Source organism: Micropterus dolomieu, linkage group LG23, assembly GCF_021292245.1.
Source record: "Micropterus dolomieu isolate WLL.071019.BEF.003 ecotype Adirondacks linkage group LG23, ASM2129224v1, whole genome shotgun sequence".
Taxonomy (NCBI): domain Eukaryota; kingdom Metazoa; phylum Chordata; class Actinopteri; order Centrarchiformes; family Centrarchidae; genus Micropterus; species Micropterus dolomieu.
In genome coordinates, this window is record NC_060172.1 from 11,380,837 (window position 1) to 11,404,221 (window position 23,385).

The 23,385-nt window shown below is 39.2% G+C and overlaps 1 protein-coding gene across 9 annotated transcripts in view; it reads left to right on the forward strand.

Moving 5' to 3' along the window:
* The first annotated feature begins 3,069 nt into the window (after positions 1 to 3,069).
* Positions 3,070 to 23,385, forward strand: part of ncam1a (neural cell adhesion molecule 1a) — a 272,704-nt gene continuing 252,388 nt past the window's right edge. For 3 of the 9 annotated variants that reach the window (XM_046038818.1, XM_046038820.1, XM_046038819.1), the window contains exon 1: positions 3,070 to 3,290. In XM_046038818.1, coding sequence (XP_045894774.1) covers positions 3,239 to 3,290 — 52 coding nt within the window. In that variant the 5' untranslated portion in view covers positions 3,070 to 3,238. The remainder of the gene's footprint in view (positions 3,291 to 23,385) is intronic. The other 6 variants (XM_046038822.1, XM_046038823.1, XM_046038826.1 and 3 more) reach the window with 3 other exon arrangements.

Sequence of the window (23,385 nt, forward strand, 5' to 3'; positions counted from 1 at the left end):
CAGATATTGTTTCTCAGGAGTTAGTGGAAACAGAGCTAAAAGGGGAGTTGATATTAGACCTAATCTGTCAGGTGGTCAGAAGCAGGACTTCAGATTCAAGCTAATGTTGATCTTTGTCTGCTTGATTTGTTTGCTTAAAGGACACAACAACACAGATTTAAACGAGGCATTCCACCCCATGGCTTTGCAGTTACCCTGACCAGTGGAAGAGCAGAACCTGCTTCCATGCTAACCAATGCACATGCTTGCTTTTGAGTCAAGATGGCTGAAATGGAAACTGTGTATTTAACCATACTTTATAACAATATGCGTGTCTGAAACATACTGAGCATACAAGCCCGGTCTCATCCCAGCATGTCAAATACCGATGCTGAGAAAGCCTGACAAAGCATTGGTATTTAACGCACAAGGTACCCTACAGCATCCTTATGAGACACCCTGGACATTATTTATTCATTTATTTTTCAGAGACAAATGCATGACACGTTGCTTTGTACACAAAGTAGATGCCCGACCTGTCCAGGGTGTACCCCGCCTATCACCCGATGCCAGCTGGGATTGGCTCCAGCCTCCCGCGACCCTGTAAGCAGGATAAGCGGTTGACAATGGATGGATGGATGGACAAAGTAGATGCCATGCATACAGGTTTTTAGCCAAGACTAATTTGCATCCCCTGTCCCTGGTGGAGTTTAAAGTTACTCTAATGTAACCCATCTGCCGTCACGTAATTTACTTATTTCAACCCAAAACACAATGTTTTCCATAACCTAACCAAGTAGTTTAGGCGCCCAAACCTAAGTATAACCATGATCTTTTCCTTAACCTAACCAAAAGCACAATATTTTACTAAACCTAATCAAGTAGTTTTGGTGACTAAACCTAACAAAAAACATGTGTTCTTAAACCTAACCTTATACTTCTGGGGATTAGACTAGAAACACATGTACAGTCCATAAATGAAACAGAAAACATGTCTTAGACACAATGAAGCCACTGTGAATTAACTACAGTAGGTTTTTTTAAAACATCAAAAAGTGAGTCAAAGAAACACTGCTGCTCTTTGTGATGAGGTTATATAATTTTCTCATTTACCTTTGCAAATGACAATAGAAAGTTGATTTCACTTTTTCAGTTTTTGAATTCTGTCTGATTTAGCATGCTATTTTAGTAATCTCCACGTTTTAACATTAGAACGGTATATTTCATCACTTAGTTCAGCCGTCCTCAGCAGAAAAACAGTGTGCAGCAGCTTGTTATGACCCATATTTATGTTTATTTTTAGGCTACGACCTCTAGTAGCAGTATGATGGGAGCACATGAGAAAGTCAGGTAGCGTTGTGTAAAGAGAGACTAAATGCATGTAAAGAGGTGGTTGGGATTGATAGATGGTCAAACAATTTCAGGTCTTTAATCCAGGACACCAGGGTTTGAGTCCTGTGTGAAACCAAGTGAATATTGAGTTGTCTTAATTTGAATAATAAATAATCTTTGTAGAGTGACTACACTGTAAGAAGTTCAACAATTCAACTGAAGCTTGAGTTAGTCAAATCGAGTGGCTCCAACACATACAAAGTGCGAGCCAGTGCGGTTTTGAAGTAGGCTACTGACAGCTGCCAAGTTGTACTCATCTCAGGTTGACTGCTCCTGCCAGTAACTTTGCCATCAGAGCTCATCTATTTCTTTGATCAGCAGTTAGGTTTGTGGTGTTATTGACATATTTTATGATACAGTGGTGCAATTTTAGCAGATTGCAAATTGGAAGGTTTTCTTTGAGAAAGCTGATTGCTGGCAGCAGGTATGTGATTGGAGAGTAACTAGCTAGCAGACAGAGAGGAGCAGGTTGCACATGGACACGCACACATTAATTAGGAGGAGCACACAAAAATAATTGCTGGTGGTGCTGTTTTTGACAGCCATATCCAGTTCACACTGTATTTGGGTTTCATTGTGAACTGCAGTTTCTGTAGCAGCTGTCAGGTGTTTTAAGCAAAAAAATCTCTGATAGTATTACTGTACGCTATCTGTCTAGCACCAAACAGCAGATAGACAATGTTAGCAACTAGCAAACATAGTTGAGCATTTGGAGCGAGAGAGTCAGTGGAGACAAAAACAGACCTAGGTGAGTGAATATGGACTCAACAGGTAGGCACAAACACAACTTCAAATGAATGCTAATGTTGCTACGTATTGATGGAGTGGGTAAATAAACCACTTTTTGTAAGTTTGCCATATTATCTATAGTGTGATGATATGTCATTGTTGTGTACACAGCTTGTTCTGCTGCTGGAAATTCCTCTGGAAGTCAACAACAGCTTATAAACTCCACATAACTAGGCTAATTAAAATAAAAAGAACACTCAGAACACTCCGTAGCTTTGTTTCTCTATTTAGTATCATACCAAATTAATAGTTCCTTTTAAGGAAACTTAAATTATATTATTTGAAAATAATGGACCCATAACGGTAATAATGTTACCTTGAAATATAGCTTATATGTCCCTTACATTTTGGAAATATGTGATTTAAACAAAATAATGATGTAGTTTAGAACAATAGCCTATATTCAAATGCTTTGGTGTCTTTAATCAATCAGCAACGGTGCAAGGTAGATTTATAACTTTACAACACATGGTTGTATAATGAAAGCTGTAGTTCCCTTTATGCAACTCACCAAAACAACTGTTATATACAAAAATGATATATGCTACAGTAGATAGGTGAATAATAAGTCATAGACATTGACAAAGGCTATTAAATATTTAAATTTTAAATACATGATTTATTTATCATTATTATTTTATCTGAATTACACTTTTAATTGGTCCTCAGTTAATTGTATTTAGCTTGTTATAAACTCAGTAATCCGAATTAAAGCCCCTGGCGACCATCTGCTGTCTAAACTGGCAGCTCCGCGCACTACTTTGTTACTGCATTCACCTCAGCCCGCCCCCTCCGGGTGTGTGTCTCTGCGTGTGTGGGGGTATAGCCTACCGGGCGGAGTAATTCGTGCTGGTATCTATTGAGTGCATATGTGTGTGTATGTGTGAGTGCGTGCTACGGCTGCTGCGCTTGTCACTCATTGTGCCACGAACACGGGTAGCGACAAGGACCAAAATTCCGTCCGGCAGCAGTTGTTGTCACTGGAAAGGCTGATATCTTGTTTCCCCCCCTCAGTAGAGACACCTCGCTTGTTTAAAGTACGGCTGCACATCAAGGAGAATATCTGTGACACATTACAATGTTTCAAGTAAGGGACATCATCTGGGGATTGCTATTCATTGGCTGTGCAGGTAAGAAGCGGAGTTATTTGTCATTCATATTAGGTTATGTGGAGATTAATGCAGGCCGAGCTGAGTCTGGAGCAGCATCCTCTGGTCCCGCCAGCGGCATCCTTGCCACTGACTCCGGACAGTGGCGTTAGCTGGTGCGGTGCAAAAATCACCTCTATTTTATCAGGAGTTTAACCAAGAAGTGAGAGTTTACGTTTCTTTGAGCCGAATAAAGCGCAAAATAACAACCGGGACGCCTTTTATCCAGTTTCGGGATATTCTGTTCCTAGTTTCGTATCAGGAGCCGCTTGCCTCGGTGCATTTTTGAATATCTCCGCGCAATACAGAGGAGTAGCCTATGCCATCACAGGTCCGGCTGGCTAACTGTCCTCCCTTAGTTAATGTATACTGTAGGTTTGTGTCATTTCAATGAAAATTACCCACACGTGCTGCGTTTTATGCTAGTTATGCTTGCGAGTTTATTTGTGCGGGTAAAGGTTAGTGGATGCTGGCAGAGATTAGGCTATAGGACTGGTGATGAAGGGGCGGCTTTGTGGTCCCCTAATGCCTGCTTATACTCATTTTAGCTGCTTGTAAGCCATCTTTTCCCCCTTTCAAACATTAAATAACCAAAACGACATATGTTCATGTGCACAAGTCTACCTTGGCTTTCTCACTTCTGCTGGGTCAGCCGTGACGCACCGAGGATGGAGTGTGCGGAGCGTCGCTCGCTCTTCGCGGGGATGCTTTGTTTCAGTCCACCAAAAACAGGGTTAAGGACATTTTTATCAAGATGAAATAAGAGTTTTGTTCTCATAAGCACGCGCTTAAACTCTTTTTCGTTGAATGGATTAGACGCCACCGTCGGATTTGGCAGACAAGCAGTATTCTGCGCGGATGCGTCAAAGTAGGATTTTAGAGTTTAACATCAGTCTGATCATATAGGTTAACAGCCTTTGACCTTCTTTATGTGACATAACCTCTGTTTTGTCGTTTTTTTTTAATCTTGCCAATTAGCACACTGGAGTTTCCAACTCAATAGAGCGGTGCGCAAAATGATGTTGACATACAGGCCCGGGCTGATTTAATCATAGTTTTTAATTTTGTTGGTTTGGGGTGGGGGGTCGGGGGGGTAGGTTCGGGGGGATTCGTCATCCATTGAGGGCGACTGAATAGTCTTTCAATGTATACAACAGGGTCCAATCCCAGAGCTACCATGGTTATATAGGGCGGGAGGGGGACCCATTTTCCCTCTAAACCCCCACCACTGCTGCTTCTCACATCCTCCTTCCCTCCCTGCATCTGTCCCCTCCTCCTATACACTGCAACTGTGTGGAGTTTGAGGACCCCCACGGGTCCTTAGAGCAGGGAAGAATTGTTTGATTTATTAATACCTGAATTTAGTAGACACTATCCCTAGAATGTACAAGGACGATTTTTTATGTTTTGATTTCAGCATTCTTCTTCTAGGTCTACAGTTTTCCTGTTTTTATACTCATTTCATATTCTTGGTTTCAGTCTGACTTTAGTCAGAAAAAGGATCTAAAGGGTTATGTGGGCACAATGTGTGTCAACTTGCAGAACTGTGGCTGGACAATAATTTTCAAACCTCTGCTACACACACACTGAACAGATTGCACTTTAGCACACATTGATGAAACTGATGGCTTTCTTAGTTTTACAGAATGGGTTTTAGGTATTTTAAATAATGTATATATTTATCAATAATTTTTGCCACCTTTTACACACAAACACGGTGTCAGCCTGTCACTGTTAGTGGTGTAGAGGGCGGTGTGGTACCGCCTATATGATTCATGATCCTGCCGAAATATTCTGACGCCCCCGCAATTTACTGCACCTCATATGGGAGTGAAAGTAAAAGCAACCAAGAGGGAGATAATTAGACAACTGTGCATTAGCCCTGTTGCAACAGGGGAAGAAATTCAAAGAAAGTGATCACATTATTTGATAGGCCCGGGATACGTTAAAAGGGTAATGACAGTATCACACAGTTTGAAGGCTGAGCAATTTAATTACATTTATTGATTTCCAGTTCCTGTTCCACTTCAGTGATAATTACAATTTCAGAAAAGTAACAAACATTAGGCTTGGAAGCCACACCACCTTTCGAAGAAATAACTGAATAATGGAAAATATAATATGAAAAAGAGTATGAATATGGACACAGACGGTGGCCTTTCTTGTCTAAGTCTGTCTGCAACCAGATTAATTGAGTCTAGTCTGTATTGTCAGTTTTGACATGGTGTCATTGGAGTGCTCTATCCATGGTCATCATTCCATCAGGTGATGGAAGGCAATCAGAAAAACCAAACTATATGTTGCACCTTTTCCAGAGTGAAAATGAGAATACCTCAGATGAACTGCTTGAAGGTTTGCTCAGAAGTGATGTCCTGTGCTATCAGCTGTGGTCAGACAGACATTAGCACTGTTTGGGAAGAAAAAAAACAAACATGACGCCTACTCACTTATTTCATTGAGACCACTGCATTGGCACAGAGTTCTAATGCAGAGAGCTCTGGCAAAGAAATAGGAATGCTGGGTCATCTGCCAAAAAAGTTTAACCTGGCTCAACTTTTGCCACACTGCAATACATGAACTTTCCACCAACATAAAATCCTTCCTTTATTATATATAAACTGTATTATAAACTGCTGTGCAGTGTTTTGGTGTCTGACAGACTTAAAAACTCATGCATCTATTACTCAAACTGGACTTCCCCCTATTGTATTTCTTAATTTCTTGGTACCTTTAACAATAACCCCCCCCCCCAAATGTTGCTTTTGTCTGAATGCCGAGTTACTGCTGTGCACCTGCCATTCAATATTTCAGCTTTATGAAACTCAAGATACTGAATTCCAGAGCAAAGCAGATCCATGTGCTTTTGAATCTTAAGACAGAGTGAAGTGAACTGTAAAGTTCTTTTAATGATCCTCTAGATCTAAAATAATGATTTCTTGCATCAAGCACAGAGCTGCTCCCAAAAAAGAAGAAAAAGTTAACATTTTAAGGGAGAAAAAATACACAATTCCTAAATCGCTAACATATGGGACTTTAACTGCTGTGGTGAGTTCAAAGCCACTATGAAAATAATACAGGCTATTTCTGACTTAGGGGAACTGGAAAAAGCAGCCAAACAAGGGAAAATTATAAGGCGTTTTTAGTCTGCTGTCTGAATAAAACGGGATTCTGGATCTTTGCTCTGTAGTTGCAACAAGATCCACACTGCATTCAAAGTGACATGTACACATTTTGTACCAATTTATTACAGTGTATGTGTTGATCAAATTCTCAATAGGTCAGGAGCTGCTCAGATTACAGCTGTACCCTTTTGGATTCAGCTCATTTTCAGCTGTAGACGGCATACTAGTGCTACAGTACAGTTATTATAAAAGCAAAAGACAGCAACAGAAAATTACTTCTCATTGAGTCATAATTGCAAGTGTAGTTGATTTGCCAGATGTGAGTTCTACACTGCAGCTGAAGTTTACATGAGCCTCATTCATTCATTACAGTGAATTTATTCTTTTTCCATATACTTTTTCTTCTTCTAGCTCTAACCGTTTGTCTATGTGTATTGTTTAAAATAATGCATATCTTAATTTTTACATCTTTAAAATTCTACATATTACTGTTTTCTCTCTGTAAGCCAAACTGAACACACCTGGACCTATCTCTGCAATGGATGCACAGATGAAACCAATGAATTGAAACAGATGAACCAACTACTTTGTGTATTTACCAAAATGTTGGAATGTACAGTTTGGGAATTTAAGGTATTTTTGGATTCCTTTTCTAAGACAGAATAAGGGACCCCTCACATCTGCTAAGGGCCCTAAAGTGATAAATCTACACCCAAACCCAACAAAGTGTAATTTATGAAAATTTAAATCACTCAAAGAGAAAAGAAGTATACTACAGTTACAGCTCTCAAAACCCACTCCCTGTTTAGTGTTCGTTAGAAATGCCGCCAAATTCTTAGATTAGGTACCACATGCCTCAAATTGTATTTCTTTATAATCCCAAAATTTTCCATTGAGTCAGTGTCAGTTATAATTCCAAACAATTGTTAGTTTTATACTGAAATTATAACAAAGAGGAACACAGGCTGTAATAATTATAGACTAGTCAAAATGTTATTAGTGGCTAATCGTAGATCTGTGGATAAAACACCTAAATTCTAGAGAATGAAAATGAAACATACTGTAAGGCAGTGGATTTTGATTAATTATCCACAAATGCATGTCATCTCACAGTGCAGCTTCATAGTGAATCAAAAAGTGCAGATAGTTTTAAACAGATGAGTTCAAAATGACTCGGCTGGCTGTAATATTTCTTCTCCTCTTCTGTTGAGGACAGATGAGGATGGGCTGTCTTTGCATATTAATCAGTGCATGAATAGGGGCCGTGAGTGATTTGCATTGTGTGAGCAATGAAGGCGTCCTGTAGAGATTTGAATGTGAGGGGAAAAAACGGGGGGAAACAATTCTGAAAAAAAGAGATGTCGTGCAGAATGTGGACTGCTCCCCTAACTCCCCAACACATGAATGAGTTTGTTTTTCTTTATCAGCACAACATTACTCTGCAAAACTCAATACAGCACACACATTGTGTACCTAACTGCACAATTGGTAAACCAACACACTATGATGGTTTGCATTATGCTAATGTTCCAAGAAAATTAAAGTCAATTAAAGTAAAACAGAACTCAGCATCAATTTCAGTGGGGATTTGCATGTAAGAACTGCAAAGCCTTTTCCACAAGGTGCCTTTCCAATGCACAGTGTTGCATCTGACAATTTAAGATAAACTGAACCTGTATTGGTGGTAGAGGTGAGCAATATGGCTCTAATATCAAGATTACTCAGTGTATTTCTGCGATAATTATATTCTTGACAATATGACAAAATACTGAAAAATGTTTTTTGTTTAGAACTCACAAAAGCTGCTGAGCTCTACTCATGGGATTTTGGGCTCTACAAAACCGGGTGCTTCTGCTTGAGGTGGTGAAATAAGTTTGTTGTTTTGCCCTATTTTGTTTTTACAGTCTATTTGCACTTCCCTGTTTCAATTGCATTGGCTCTTATACTAAATAACTCTTCAGTTCTCTTCAATTAAGACTTAGACATGTCAGCACATTGAACTGGTTTCTGCCTCTAATGGATTCAGATAGACTGTGCTTGATGTGAATGTGCCCCAAGATCACATTCAGCAAGGTGAAACCTCTCCAGCAGTGGTTCTGATTCAAAACAGTCTTTGAAGTTGTTGGAGCCTTAAGGCTAATACCCACACTGGTCATGGAGAATATGGATGGTGGATGCTTAGTGGTTTGCAGTGACACAAACTATCTTCAGCAGAGTCCTTTAGCCGAACCTCACCAAGTTTTGTACATCAGCACTGATGATCTGTGCTGCTTTGGCACACAGTGTTTTTTCCCCCTGAGCTTTGTTTAAGTGAGGCTGCCAAGTCTGGTGAGGGTGCCTAAGGTGACGATGGACTACTTTAGTAACAGAATCCCAGCATGATGTCCCTGTCCTCCTTGAACTGCCTTGAGAACTACAAGCACCGATTTTATTTGGAATAGATACTGTTTGTATCGATGTTCCGGTTTTTATTATTGTCAGCATGGGGCCCAGTGTTATTTATAGTCTGTCACTATTCTAACTTACTTCCCCCAGGACTGGCACTGGTGAACAGATGGCGTCTCTGTCTGTGAAAGTCAAAGACACTTGAGTTGTCTTGCATTAATATATTTTATATTTTTTACATTCTTTTACTCAACAGTTCACCTATTTCAACAACACCACTAAATCTATTTAAAAATAAAAACCTTTTAAAGAGACTATATGTAAGTTTTTCAATGAAACCAATCAAATTGTCATTGCCTTATTGTCAGGGGGCTCAAAACTCACTTAGAAATGAAGCACACGCCTGTTTTCTCCATTGCTTGCATCAGCCACTATTCTGCTTTTAATGTAGGGTCAGATTCAGCCCTGTGCGCGCTCCCGAGCCTCTCTCGTACTGCAGCGTCAACACAGCAGCTAACGACATGCAGTCCACAAACACCATAAAACAACCGGCTCACAGCAAAACACAGGCTCCATGTAAGGATACAAAACAACAATAAAGGTTTTTGTGCTGAAGCCCATCAGACCAAACAGATTCAGATGATGTCGAGTAAGAACAAAGTGAGCATTAGTAAAGCTGGAGAAACACTGAGAAAGTCATGTAAAAACGGTAAGAAACGGTAACGGTAAAAAGCAAATGTGGAGCGATTTGTTTACTATAGTGATGCAGCCAGGAGCAGCCAGCTAACGCTACAGTAGCTCAGACCTGCCGCTGTTTGCTTCGTAACATTCAATTTAGGTTTATTGTGGTTTTACCAATCCTCAGGTACACAGCTTCTCCACCTCTCCGTTGCTGTAACTAACGTGACCCACATAATATACAATACTGCAACTTCACGGCGACAACAACCCAGAGGAAGAGCCATGCACTAACACTACAGTAAAGTTACTTACTGGGTTCTTATTATTATAAAGTGTGACCCAATCTCGTTATAATATTCAGTCCAGCTCACTACCCGTTTTGTTATCATCCAATACATTTAGCTGTGCTGACATTGCTGAGCCTCCGGTGAAAGAAACACAGATGGTTACTGAAAAGCAGCTGGTGAGCTAACGCTGTAGCACGTCGGCTAAATGCAGTAACTGTAACGTTATCATGTAACCAGCATGGATTAGTTCAACCTGCTAAAACTATTACTGTAACTTTGCAGTAGGGGTTCACCTGTGTTTCCAGTATATTGTGTGAAGCTGTCTCCATGCATGTCAATAGCCGCTGTCACTCTGCCTTTTTTCCGGGAGGATTGTGCCAATATGCGGCTCGCTGCGCTGAATGAAGTAACGTTACAGAGCTGGTGCTGATCTGCCTCTGAGATGGGAACGTTGAGTAAAACAGAGCCTGAACATGTCTGAGTGAAAAGCCATAGCCTGCATGCTGGTGTTCCTGCGTTTATTGCAGGATTTCTGTATGAAAGTGGTTGTGTTTCGGATTATGAGTTCCAGCGAGCACGCCTGGTAGCAATCTTAAAACCGCACCGCTAGTGGTCGCTGGAAACTCCATAGTGCCCCTTTAATATAAAAAAATTCAGCCTCAGCTATAGTAATCTTATCAGGGATTACACATGCGCACGTCATCACAGAATGAATCACAAGTGCAGAGAGTGGGAGGTTTTGCTTGATTGTTCCTTTCTTTAACTAAGTCTTCAAGTGATGAAAAAACAGTTATATTATCCATGTGCACCTTGTACTGTATATTGGTCGTTGGCAGGTATTATCTCCTGCAAAGCTAAATTATTAGAATTGTAAAATTATATGTGGCTAAAGTCTTGCATTTTTGTATGAGGAACTGTTGATATTTGCAGGAAATACAATATATTAGACTTCCATGTGCCAACTCCACATGTGAACATACACACACCCAATGTTGTATATACAGAACTGCTTGTGTGCCTGCTGTCCGTCCTGCTGTCTGTTTCTGTTCTTAAGATGTTTAAACCATTTAAAACAAGGGGCCCAATGTAATTTTTTCCCCTCTACCCCCAATTAAATGCTCAGTTCCCCCACAGTGTAGTCCTTGTCACTGCTTACCCCATGGTTTAATTTTGAAAAGAGTAGACCAGTGTGAGTCATGGTAATATTGTCACTTTCCCAGGTTGTATTTGGTTTGAGATGTGTTTCATTACTTGGCAGGACTGCATGAAAATATTACATTTTAGTCACCATCAGTAACCTTTAGACACAATGTGGACTTCATTATCCATCTTTGGTGTGCATCAGTTACTCTGACATGCTGGGTAACGTAATTGTCACCACAGTTCTTCCTTGATGTTCATAGTTTATACTGAGATGGAGAGTGCCAGTTCTCTAGGATTTTTTTGCTACTTCACTTGTGATGCAGCTTAGGGACTCATTGAAGTAAAAATATAAGACAGTCTAAGGCAGTTTGTTCCAGGATTTCAGCAGCATAGCTGTTATCACACCTGCTGTATTTGTCTTGAATTCGGGGAGGATTTTCTCTGAAATCCTGCTTTTCAAACCACCTGGAGAGGCAGCTCATTTTCTTGTACACCTGGTGTCTACAGGGATAATTGTTGCTCATTTAAGATGCATGCAGTGATGATTTGTTCCACTCAATTCATTTTGATTGTGTCTCCATTTTTGAGACATTTTTCTTCTTTTCTCACTGAATGTCTTTTTGTTTTGCTTGATTATCTTATTATTTTTCTGTGGGGCTGCTCCATCATGCCATTATCTTCACCAGGCTCTTGTTTTTTTTAACACATGAAGTGTTTTAATGTCCAAATTAACCTGAGGTCACACTGTGTCATCACTGAAGCCAACATGGCCTTCTTTGTTGTCGGAGCACACACATGCTTGCTCATACCGGCCTGAAATGATGGCATGTTCAGTAAGTAAACACAAAGTACATGAAGGCCAACTACATGGCATAGCAGAGACGCAAACACCTGCAAGTTTTCAAAGACTGTTAGTTTGGTATGACTGATAGTTCCATAGGATACCCTAACGAGCATAGTTTAATACATTGTTGCCCTGATATTAACCTCTTTATATTTTACCTTTTTTTAAAGTTTTAAAGATTACAAGTTATCTGAAAAGGAACTTACAACAATATGTGCCATATATTTGCCAATACGATTTACCGTTGATAAGCAATTATAGCCAACACATAATGGGATAATACCCATTAAGACAGGAGAAAACAACATAGTGTCTTATTTTGTATTTATTTTCATACTGTAGCAACAATAAACAATACTGTAATTATTATATAAAATAATTATGCTAATTTCCACCAAAATGTATGAAAAAACAACATAAGTTAATTTAAAATATTAAGCTAGTAGACTAGTAATATAGCTTGGGGTGTCACCACATGTGGGTTCTCTATTTGCTGGCTGGCTATTTGCTGATATTTAGGGATGTGTAGGTGGCCTCAGGCAATGTGGGAATTTTGTGTTAGTGCATACGTACGGTGCTCCATTTTATAAACTCAGCATCCTTTTGGCACTGACATAGTTTATCTGAGCTAAAATTGTGCAACACCATTTAACTGCTGCAGCACAGAGACCAATGTACAGATTATTCTTGCCCCTTATTTTACAGACCTCACTTCCTATATGTTTCCTACAGTCAGAAATTTATCATCTCACTTAACCTTGGCTGAGCTGTCATGGAGAGGCAAGGCCATAGTGTATTTGGGCATGTGTTTTACTGTCTCTTAATCCCAGGGAGTGAATCACCATCATGATGTAATGCCTAGCAATGGCAGTTAGCTCATCGCAGGGACACTGTGATTGGCTGGCTACCTCAGGTGCCAAGCCGCCTCAGCCTTTGTGTGAAGAAAAAAATTTATTAATTAAAGTGCATCTTATGGGGGTGAGAACAAGGCGAGATCTGCAGTATTATGTGGACTTGTTTACTTTCTAAATTGGCACAATTGTCAGTGAGCACATTCTTGAGGTGAGTATCCTCTGTGGCCCTGTGGTGTTTTCAGACCATGCCAGCAAATGTCCAGAAAGACTTATTTCACTGCATACTGTTCACAAAGCTCACGTGGAACAAACTGTTTTCCCAAGCTGCAAAGTCTCTGATATTTTATATCCTGTCTGTAGGTTTCGTCTAATCTTAATGAAAATATGGCCACTATAAGTAATGTGGAAGCGGAGCCCACAATTCTTATTCAGTAGTTGCAGAGTTCTTTTTAAACAGCTTTGCTGTGCATTCAAATAGTTGTGGATACAGAAACGGCACACTCAAAAACAAGAGCTGAATTCAGCTGGAAAGAAAGAAACATTAACCAGTGTCTTCATAAAATGTTTAATTTTTTTGTAAAAAAAAAAAGAATATTGGGTTTGTGTTTCCAGATAATGGTCTTGTGATGGGAAAGTAGCCTATTCTTTACTGAAATGGAAAAATAGCTAAATTACTTCAAACAGAAATGATATACTTTGGTTTCCGGTACTGTTTAATGAAAATAGAGGTGCAGTATTAGCAATTATAACACAGTGTATGTGTATGTGTCTGAGTATGTTGCTGCAAAATCTGTGCTGAGGTAATGTTATAGAAACAAGAGGAGACACAGAGAAGAAGAAGAAGAAGAAGTTTTATTTATATAGCGCCTTTCCAGAGCTCAAGGTCGCTTTACATGGTACATTTACAATACATTTACACACTAACACAGAGACACATCTAGGAGCTGCTGATTTGACAGCGGATGCAGCACAGACTCTGTGGACCGTTTGATCAACGGGTTTGTCAAATATCATCTAATTAACTGGTGAAATCCTGCCTACAATCCCACTGCTGCTGCACATATGGAAATCACATGTGAACATAGATGAGGTCATACTGATCAAAATAAATGGTGTTTGTGTCTTGTTGGTAGCAGGTGGTTGCAGGCTAACATCATGTAGGTGCTGAGAGAGAGTGGCTGCCAAATGGGAAACAAACTTCACCTGTAGGACTGGGCATCAAACCTCCAAAATGTTTTGGGTAACATGTGAAATGTTGACGTCACATGTTTGGAAATAATCTTAGGTTTGTTCATGATCTAAATCAAGCAACTATGTAATTTTAGATTATATTTATTACAGTTCTTAATTTAATATTTATGCATTAAACAGTATGGAATATTGTGTCTGTGTTAAAAGTGTGTGTGTGTGTGTTTCATGTAAAAACATGAAACACACACACGCGCTTTTAACCTAAATCCACACAAACCGATAGGGACTTGTGTCACCATAGGGACAAAAAATAAGGTCTTTTGAGGGCTAAGACATTGTTTTTGGATTCAGGATACAATTGGATTACGGTTGGGGGTAGGGGTTGGGGCATTGTATTTTGAACATTTTCAGATGACTCAAGAATGGCAGTGATGATGAGAAAGAAATAAAAATAAGCAATTTTCTTAATGTACAAATTGGGAACAATTTCGCATGAGATCACTTAGCAACAATACAATAAATAAAATATAATCTACAGTATAAGATACTTCTTAATAATTCAGCATATTGTACTGAGCCTCTTGGGTGTCAGATGGTAGAAAAAAACAAAGATTCAACAGATTCATATATTGTGCACTCAGTTTGGCAATCCAAATGGGGTGGTGATGGCGCATAGATAAGATAAGCCTACCTTTGCTGTGGGAGACCTGGGTTTGATTGACACTGTGATCCATCCACGATTGTGTCCCTGAGCAAGACACTTAACCCCTTGTTGCTCCAGAGGTGTGCAACATTGACATGTATAGCAATTGTAAGTGGCTTTGGATAAAAGCTAAATGAAATCCATGACTTTTAATATGGACCTTTGATCTTCACAATAAAAGGAGTGGTGGTTTAGATAGTATTAAAGTTATTTTAATTTGGTATCCAATTAAATAAAAGCACAGATGAATAAAAACAAAAATAGAATACTTTTACATGTGGCCTCTCCTGTGTAACATCAACTACTCAGAGTAGGTACGTAGTAAAAAGTAAGTCCTATTTTATTATTGATACCTAATTAACTAGTTCCAAACTAATCATTAACTAATAAGTGCTTTAACAATAACAGAGAAATTGTGCAATGGCTAACATAATGTGATTGGCTTGTTTTCCACAACATGAATATGATTGTTTTTCCCCTTTTTTCTGGCGTTATCAGTCTGAATGCAAAATGCAAATTCTGAAAGCCTTACTCCAAAATTTCCCCTAAACTGTGCGCTAGGATTTCTATGCCAATGTTTTACACCGTATGGTCCCCAGTGAGCTCTGAAGTTGGATAAATGATGTAAATGCACTGTAAATGCACGGCAAATACAAACATAACACATACAAGATTTGACATCTTTCTTTTGGATGTTTTGTTTTTAGAGTTAAGAAAGCACACCCTAATTCATCTGAAAATTTGAAGACAGTCACCCCGATTTGACCCAATGCAAATCCCAAGAGGGTCTCTTTCACTATGTGTTTATGGTCAGGCTGTTGTGTCAGAGATCAGGAGAGGTCTGTAATTTATTAGGCTTTCGCACTAACAGCATTGTTGAAGAGCTGCCCGTGAAGAAAAGCCCAAGGAGTGGCTCACTGTGAGCTGGAGAGGCAGACAAAGGTGGAGGATGAGTGGGAGGTTGGACAAAATGCAAAGTGTTGTCAAGGAGGAACTACTGGGTCGGCAGGGCGCTTCAACCTCTGGATTCATTGTTTCCCTTTATATCACAGGAGACCCATTGCATGTTATGTAGCTCACTGAGTACACCAGTAATAGTGTTGGACATGGATAGATGTTTTTTAGTCCTTAATTTATTGATTTAATTTTGAAAAATGATAGCCACTTCTACATTATTTTGTTTTCTTATTATATAGCTATAGATGCTGGCAAGTCTTTACATTGCAGATATTTTCTTTACTTCTTCTTGTTACTATATTAAATACATTCGCATGAGTTGAATGAAACCTCAGATGTCATGAAAAGTGAGATCTTTGCCTTGGATGATAAGCCAGTGTGATGTGCGTTTTTCTTGTTTTTCCTCACACAATGTCTAAAAATAAGACGAGGCTCTGACGTTCTGCTGGTACACTGAGTGTTATAAAAGGAAAATTGTTGCTCATGTATCGTGGCCTGATTATGTCTCTGGAATGAATAGCCGCTGTCCTGACTGACAGCTGTCTCATTTTATCTGTGAGGCTTCTCTGCATAATGCTCTGCTCTGCTGCTTAAAAAGCTACTGTAACTGCAAAGTTCTGTAGCTGTGTAATTATTTTGCTCTATTGACAGTTCAGAAATAATGCCTGCACATGAAAATGGGTACTGGATATAAGACTTTTCTTGACTGGTTGGAGGATAGAATTGTTTCTGTTGATGATACATGAATGTTGACGTGTGATGAAGAAACGCTTTTAGTTTTTTTGGCACCCTATCTTGGCACACTTGTTTTGTAGTTTCTCTTCGGTATTATTTGGCAACCTGCAGTGTTTGTGCAGCATGACTTACTGTAAATGCTCAGAATTTTGAATTTGAAATATTGCAACTTTGCAGCCTTCACTCATTGCCTTATGTGATGTATTCATGCCAGCAGCGTCAACTTTCACCCCCTGTCAAGGAACACAAACAGAATATAGGCACATCTAACTTTACCCTTGTGGTTGAAATGAGGAAGACGGACCAAATAATGTGTTTTTATGCTTTCATGCCTTCATATATTTTGATGAATCCTGAAGCTTAAAAAAATATTAAATTATGTTTGCAATTAAGTCACAAGCTTACCTAAAATGTTTGACGCCTTCATATGTTTATATTACACGTTCAGACATTTAATGAGGCTGTTTTATTAGTTTTCCTCCACTCTACTCTATCTTTTATTACAGATTGGGAGATAAATGTCAAATGAAGACCAGTGTGCTGTCTGAACGCCAGAAGGATAAAATATGTTTACATTGCAGGAACAAAAGGTCTGTGTCATGTTGCATATGATTGATACTGGCTCACGATGCGAGCAGCCAGATGGGCTGTAGCTCAGACAATTCAACATGAGGGGTCGAGGGCTCTGTCTTTTTACCTGACCCAACAGAGGCCTCAGGGATTGTGCTGCCCAAAGGCTCCAGCTCACAGACTTGTAATGTGCTTGGCATGCTTCAGTGGCACTCTCACCTCAATAGGCATTTTCAGACCCAACAGTTCTGGGGAGTCCCAGAGAGGCTCTGCCCACTGGGGAGCTCTCTACATACCTTGACGCTGAAGTGATGCAAGCCGGCGGTTAGTTTAGCAATGTCACTTCTGCACGACTTCCCTGTCAGTCCATTTGTTCGTATCTGTTTTTTCTGAGGCTAATATTACTCGTTGTTGTTTACAAGGCCAACATTTTTTTTGTAATGGCAGTTGCTGGTGCTGCATTGGCACCATGTGTTGGCATGTGTTAACCAGTCATTGTACATTTTTATCAAGGTTCCTCCTCTACTAGGAAAGTAGTAGCTAGTAGTAGCGGACCAGTATCGTGTCAGACCAAACAAGCAAGATTGAACAAGCAGGCCTCATAACTGGGCTCAGCAAAGAGAAAAACACCAAGCAACACCGAGTGACCGAGCAAGAGGTCACCCTAGGGCGTCACTTTGTGTTGAAAAAAAGTGGTGGGGGCACAGGGGCTCAGATTAGTGGTGTGAAGAGACACTCAGTTTGCGAGATAACACGATACGCAATATTAGGTTCACCAGAACATGACGAAAAGATTCTTAAACATGCCAAGATATATGAGCGGGGGGTCTGGGTCTGAAATTTTGATCGTTAAACACTTCATTTTCTGCATTCTGGTGAAGGTTTCTGCACAAATTTATGGCGGAAATGTTTTTATTTATTTAAAAGGAAACACAATATATATAAATATAATAGAATACACTGCAGTGCAGTGCAGCTCTCAGGCATTCTGTGTTGCTTTCAGATCGGTTTCTCCTGGAGATCAACTTTTGTCATCCCATCATCCATGCTGAGGCAACACATACGTAGGCATGATTTAGTCTTCATTCCTTTTTTGTCATTTTCACAGGGAGAGAATGAAAAACTTGGCCAAAAAGAAACTGTGTCAAGAAGTAGTTAAAGTTACTGATTGGTGAATGCATGTTTTTGGGTCATTTTATAATCAGTAGCTTGCTAGTAAGTGACTTTTTTGGTAATGCACATTTGTTTCTTCTATATTTTAATTGCATTGCATGTTTTCTTTATGTGCAAATAAACATTTCTAAAGGAATTTCAGAACATGTATTAACAAATTAAAAGTGGTGGGGATAAAAATCTGCCATTTCAAAAAGTGGTGGGGACATGTCCCCAGCGTCCCCAGTGTAAATGACACCTATGAGGCCACTGTAGAAAAGTAAAATTGCTGTTACAAGACTAGTAAATAATATTAGCTGGCTCTTGTATGTCTTGTTGTGCTTCGTGCCTTTGCAAGTAATATATTCACAACAACGGTGGGGCGACAAAATATTAGTTAATATAAGTTCAATAAACAGATAATATTTGACAGGAATTTCTCCCATATATCCAGCCATTGTCCAATGGAGACCAAGTTGGACACCACTTGCCTTTGCACCAACGTCTGCTCAGCTGTGATGCATGCTCTAATACATGTACAGAGAGTATTTTAGCGACAGCCCACATTTCCCATTATGCCTTCTGCCTCTTTTGAGAGTTTGCTGTTTTATGTTCCAAAATGCAAATACTTTTTGTTAGTATTTGTAATGTGTCTGTTCAGAACAATGTGGTTTATGTTGTCATTTTTGTGCTGGTTTACAGTTCATTTCTATTTTGATACTGCATTTTTAAGTTGTTTTCCCGTGTTGAATGTCATTAAAGGGACGATATCGCTGACAGCTGCTTTTTGTCTCTTTTTAATTGGCCAGAATGTCTCATAATGACAAATGCCAGGCCAGTTAGTTGGCTTAAAATCAAACCCCAAGAAATTGTTAAAATAAACATTGCCACAGAACCTTCAAAACATTTGTCATATAACACATTCTGGGGTCTTGCCAAATTGTCCAGTTTCAAAGTTATTACCGGTGATCGGGTTGTGCAGATCATTGCACTATTATCAGAAAATAAGACTTGATTCTTAAATTTTTCAAACAAGACGCTTTTAGGATATTAGTAATTGGTGACACAATTTCACACTACTGGCAGATTCTTTTAAAACGCTTTAAGAAAATAAGATAAGACTTACAGAAGAAAGTCTTATCTTATTACTATTTTCTTTTCCATTTCTGCCTCAATATTTAACCACAATTTCATAACATACCCAGCATTTGTGTGTTGTGTATGTGTTAAGTACAATGTGCTACTGCTAATGTCTCCAGAAGTAGCATTAATGGCAAAGCAGGAAGAGGAGTGTCTCCAATGAACTTCACCACTTGGAAATTAATATGGCTATCAAGAATCTTATCTTCACTGTTTTATTAATAATATATTTAGATAGCATGTGCTTTCCCTCTGGTAAAAAGAGGAAAACATTTAATTTTTATCATGCTGATATGAAGTGGATCTGTGACCAGATGTTGCCTTGCTTGAGTTTTAATGGGTTTGGGCACATGTAGCTTGGCCAAGTTGGTAGAGATCAATCAAGATTGACTGCTTTTTCAAGAAATGCAATAATTGTGTTGGCTGAGTTATTGCTTAGCTCAGACAAAGAGCTAGGCTCATGAAGGAGTCTTCATCTTTCATTTTCTAAAGACGACCAAGATACCTAGACATAGGCTACTGCAGAGAGTATCATGAATGTTGGTCTGAATAGGTCCACAAAGGATAAGTTCTGAAGTTTTTGTTTTTGAGGTCACTTTTGCACGTCTACAAAATAATTATCTAATTCAAATTTGCCTTTATGATACTTTCATAATATGGGTCTAATGAACTCTGTAGCCTCTAATGGCTCCTAGCAGTGCTTTAAACTACTAGTCCTTTCCTAACTGTTCCATTTGTTTTTTATTATTTGCGTCACCAGTATTGCATATGTAGCTTATCTGTACTCATTTGTGGAAAATGTCACAGTATTATTTTGTATCTTTGGAATAATGATGATTTATCTCACAGTTGCTGCTTTCATTCTTCAGAATCACTGTGGCTAGTGAGCCATAGGTAGATCACTTATCAGTGTCTGACCCACTGTCAGCTTAAAAGAGCAACTCAAAATGCCACATCTTGCTCCCGTTTGCCACTGTTTGTTTCGCAGCAATGTTTCTCTCCCTATCTCAAAGAAAGCATACTCTGTTATGGCCTGCTAACACAATGAAAGCCCACTGTTGTTTTTGACTGTGCTGTTTCATTCAGCTTCAATGTGCTCTGTAGCCAGCCAAGCAGATCACTTAGTTAGCCACCCTGTGCCATAGACACCTCCTGGGACTTTGTCGACTCCCACTTCCTTGGATGCAACCCGAAAGGAGCAGAGCAGAGAGGGAAATCTGTAATCTTCATTAATGACTGTGTCAGATATTCACCGAACAAAGTATAACTGAATTGACTCTGTGTTTCCTGTCAGGAGCTAAAGCGAACAATAATTTCCATGGGAAGTAGAGTACAGAAAATGAGGGAACAATGAAAATGAGGAGATTTGAGGACACAAACGAGCCTGGTGAGAATGGCTTGGTTGTTAGTCCTGAGATGCATGAGACTGGGTTTGGATACAGTTTTAGCTGACATGGCCAGCTTCCCAAGGACAGAGCCCTCTTACAGAAGCATTTGCTCATTAGAGACCACATCTCGCATTGTTTATGGACTTTAATGAGCCTCGCCGCAACCAAGGGTAGAAAAACAAAGACCAGAAAATACGGACTTTGCATTCAAAAATTTAACAGGTCCACTCGCCCAAGAGAGGAACAGAAAGAGCTTTAAATCCTGCCTCCACTGTCTCCCTGTTAATCATTTTTTTTTCTGAACAGTATACCTCATCCTTGAGGATGAGGTCTAGACCCCCCCCCCCCGCCTCGTTTTTTTCCTCCCATGTTTTCACCATTCTGTCTCTCTTTTTCTCATTACTGCTATTGCAGAGAACAATCTCAGGGCACCATTTTGCAGAGGACATTGAGGAGCTTAATTAGTTCATTCACGGATATGGCTCTTCTTACTAGCCCAATGGCTTTAGTGCCTCTGGAGGGCCTTAAATGCCAGCTCCCTCTTGCAGAAAAGCCTCAAACTGTACAGAATATAAAATATCTGTCAGGTTAATAAGGAAGAACCCCATCAACCCTCCTGCATTTATTTATAACATTTGCACCTGCTTTGAAGGACCCACAGTGACAGTCACTTTGCAGTGTAATGGCAGAAGAAAGAGGAAAATACCCCTTTAGTCGAATCTTTTTATCATTACTGTCTTGATTTGCTTTGTACACAACAAGGCTAAATTACATTGAGGGACTAGCAATAGATCATGGGCTTGAAAAAATTGAGGTTCATTGCTAAGGAAGGATGTTTAGTTTAATGAATACCCTTATAAAACCAATAAAGTTACAGAATAAAGTTGAATTTTTCCTTTGGCAATTACGTATTGCGTGCCTTTTATTTTCCCTTAATAAAATCATGGATTGCTTACATTGTTTCATAATGTTAAAATGTTCATATTTATTCATGATCCTAAAGATTAAAAAACATTTTAAATTGATGTTAATAGCCTAATCTTTGGAATTACTTTTGTTTAGTTTTTCAAATTGAGGGCTTGAAAGGAGCAAGAAAGCCATTTTCCTGAACAAATAGCCTGCAGATGCATTTGCTGGAGTCCTTTTTGGCTTCAGATTGACACAAATATCTGTTAGCAGGATTCTTGGTAAGACTCTCAAACTAAATGAGCTGCATCTGATAATATGATTTTAAATTACAGCGCTCATAACTCTGTGTGCATTGATTGAACAGAGGTTTAGGTCAGTCTCCAGTGATGGAAAAATGATACCAAAAACTCAATAACAGCGAGGTGATCCTATAGGAAAGGTGCAATTATGTAATTCTTTTCATCCTATCCTCACAATTTCAATGACATCTGAACTCTCATTAGAGACGGGCCCCAGAAAATGGATGCATGGGAGCAGTATAGAGTGCTCTGACTGAAATGAGAAAATCAAGTTTGGAGGCTTGGGCAGTTTGCAGTTTCCTGTAACACTATCCTATTTGTGGAATGGGGGGTATTCCTGAAATGACATTCAGTTTCTGGGCAACAGAGCAGCAGCTGTGCATATCTTTGTATCCAGGGGGGGTGCGGTGTGATAAAAGCCCATTGATGCAGCTGTGTTTGAACAGGGAGATTGCAGTTCGATCAGTGGCTCAAGGGATTCTCTGACCAACAGGGTGGAGGGGAAAAACTTTAAAAGATTCCTGTAGAGAGTTATTTTTTTTTTTCAGTTAAAAGAGGCGCTGGCTAAAATATCTTTGGACATAAGAGCGGACCAGAAAGTCTGAATGGATGACAGTTTTATGTTGCATGAACAGTGGGGGCTAAAAAAAGAGAGCAATGTTGGTTGGCATCATGGGATGTCTGTTAAGTGCAAGGCCAAACTGGTTGGCATGGCAAATTTGAGAAACTAAAGCAGTTAACTCATTAACTAAGCATTCATACAATATTTATGTTAAAAAAAAAAGTTGATTCAGAATTCAATTTTAAAATGCATATTTGGCCACACAATATCAAAAGATAAAATGATTTTGAATTTGTTTATGTTTTGTTATATAATTTTATCCTTGACTTTGAAATGGAGCAACAGAGGTAGAAAAATATTCACACATTAATCTTAGTTGGAAGAGAATTATCTTTAATGGACTTTCAGTGAAATCATATTGTGATTATATGATTGTATCATGTTATTGTTCCACAAATGAATGGTTTCAAGCAAGGTATATTTTACACATAACAAAATGCGTTAGTGAGGTTTTGTATCACACACAGTGATGCTGTGATTTAAATGGCATTGGCATATGACATTGATGTCACTGCCATGATATAGGAAATTTCATAGTTTTGGTGATCATACCCAAAATATATCTATCTCCAGTCCACAAGTGTGTCCTGTAGGAGAGAGCCCTGCTTGTTTTTGGTGTCAGTTATTGCAATTTTTATATATCTCATAGTAGAGTCTGTTACTTGACCCGGACCCAAATGCTTCCAAGAAAGTATTGGGTTTTTGGGTTCAGTTTGGGGAAGTTTTGCTGTGTAAAGCTTTAGGCTCAGGTCAGGGTTTTTTTTAAATTTATTTGCAAATTGCTTGGACCACATGTTGACACCATAGAGTCGGTGGCAATAATGTGACTCAGTGCTTGTGAACACTTCAAGTTAAAGCCTTTCATCTGAAAGGAGCCTCTGCAGGGCATTGATTTGTTACGTAGTAAGAAATGTATCATTCACATCTTTAAGCCAGGTAGATACTGAGGGAAGCTGTGTGGACTTCTATATAAGAACAATTCTGCAATGAGCTAAAAAAGTTGTGAAAGCGACAATGTCTACTTGTTTAGAATAAATGAGGACAAATGCATGGGGACACTGAAGATGGCTATTAAGGGGCATGGTTGCAAGTTAA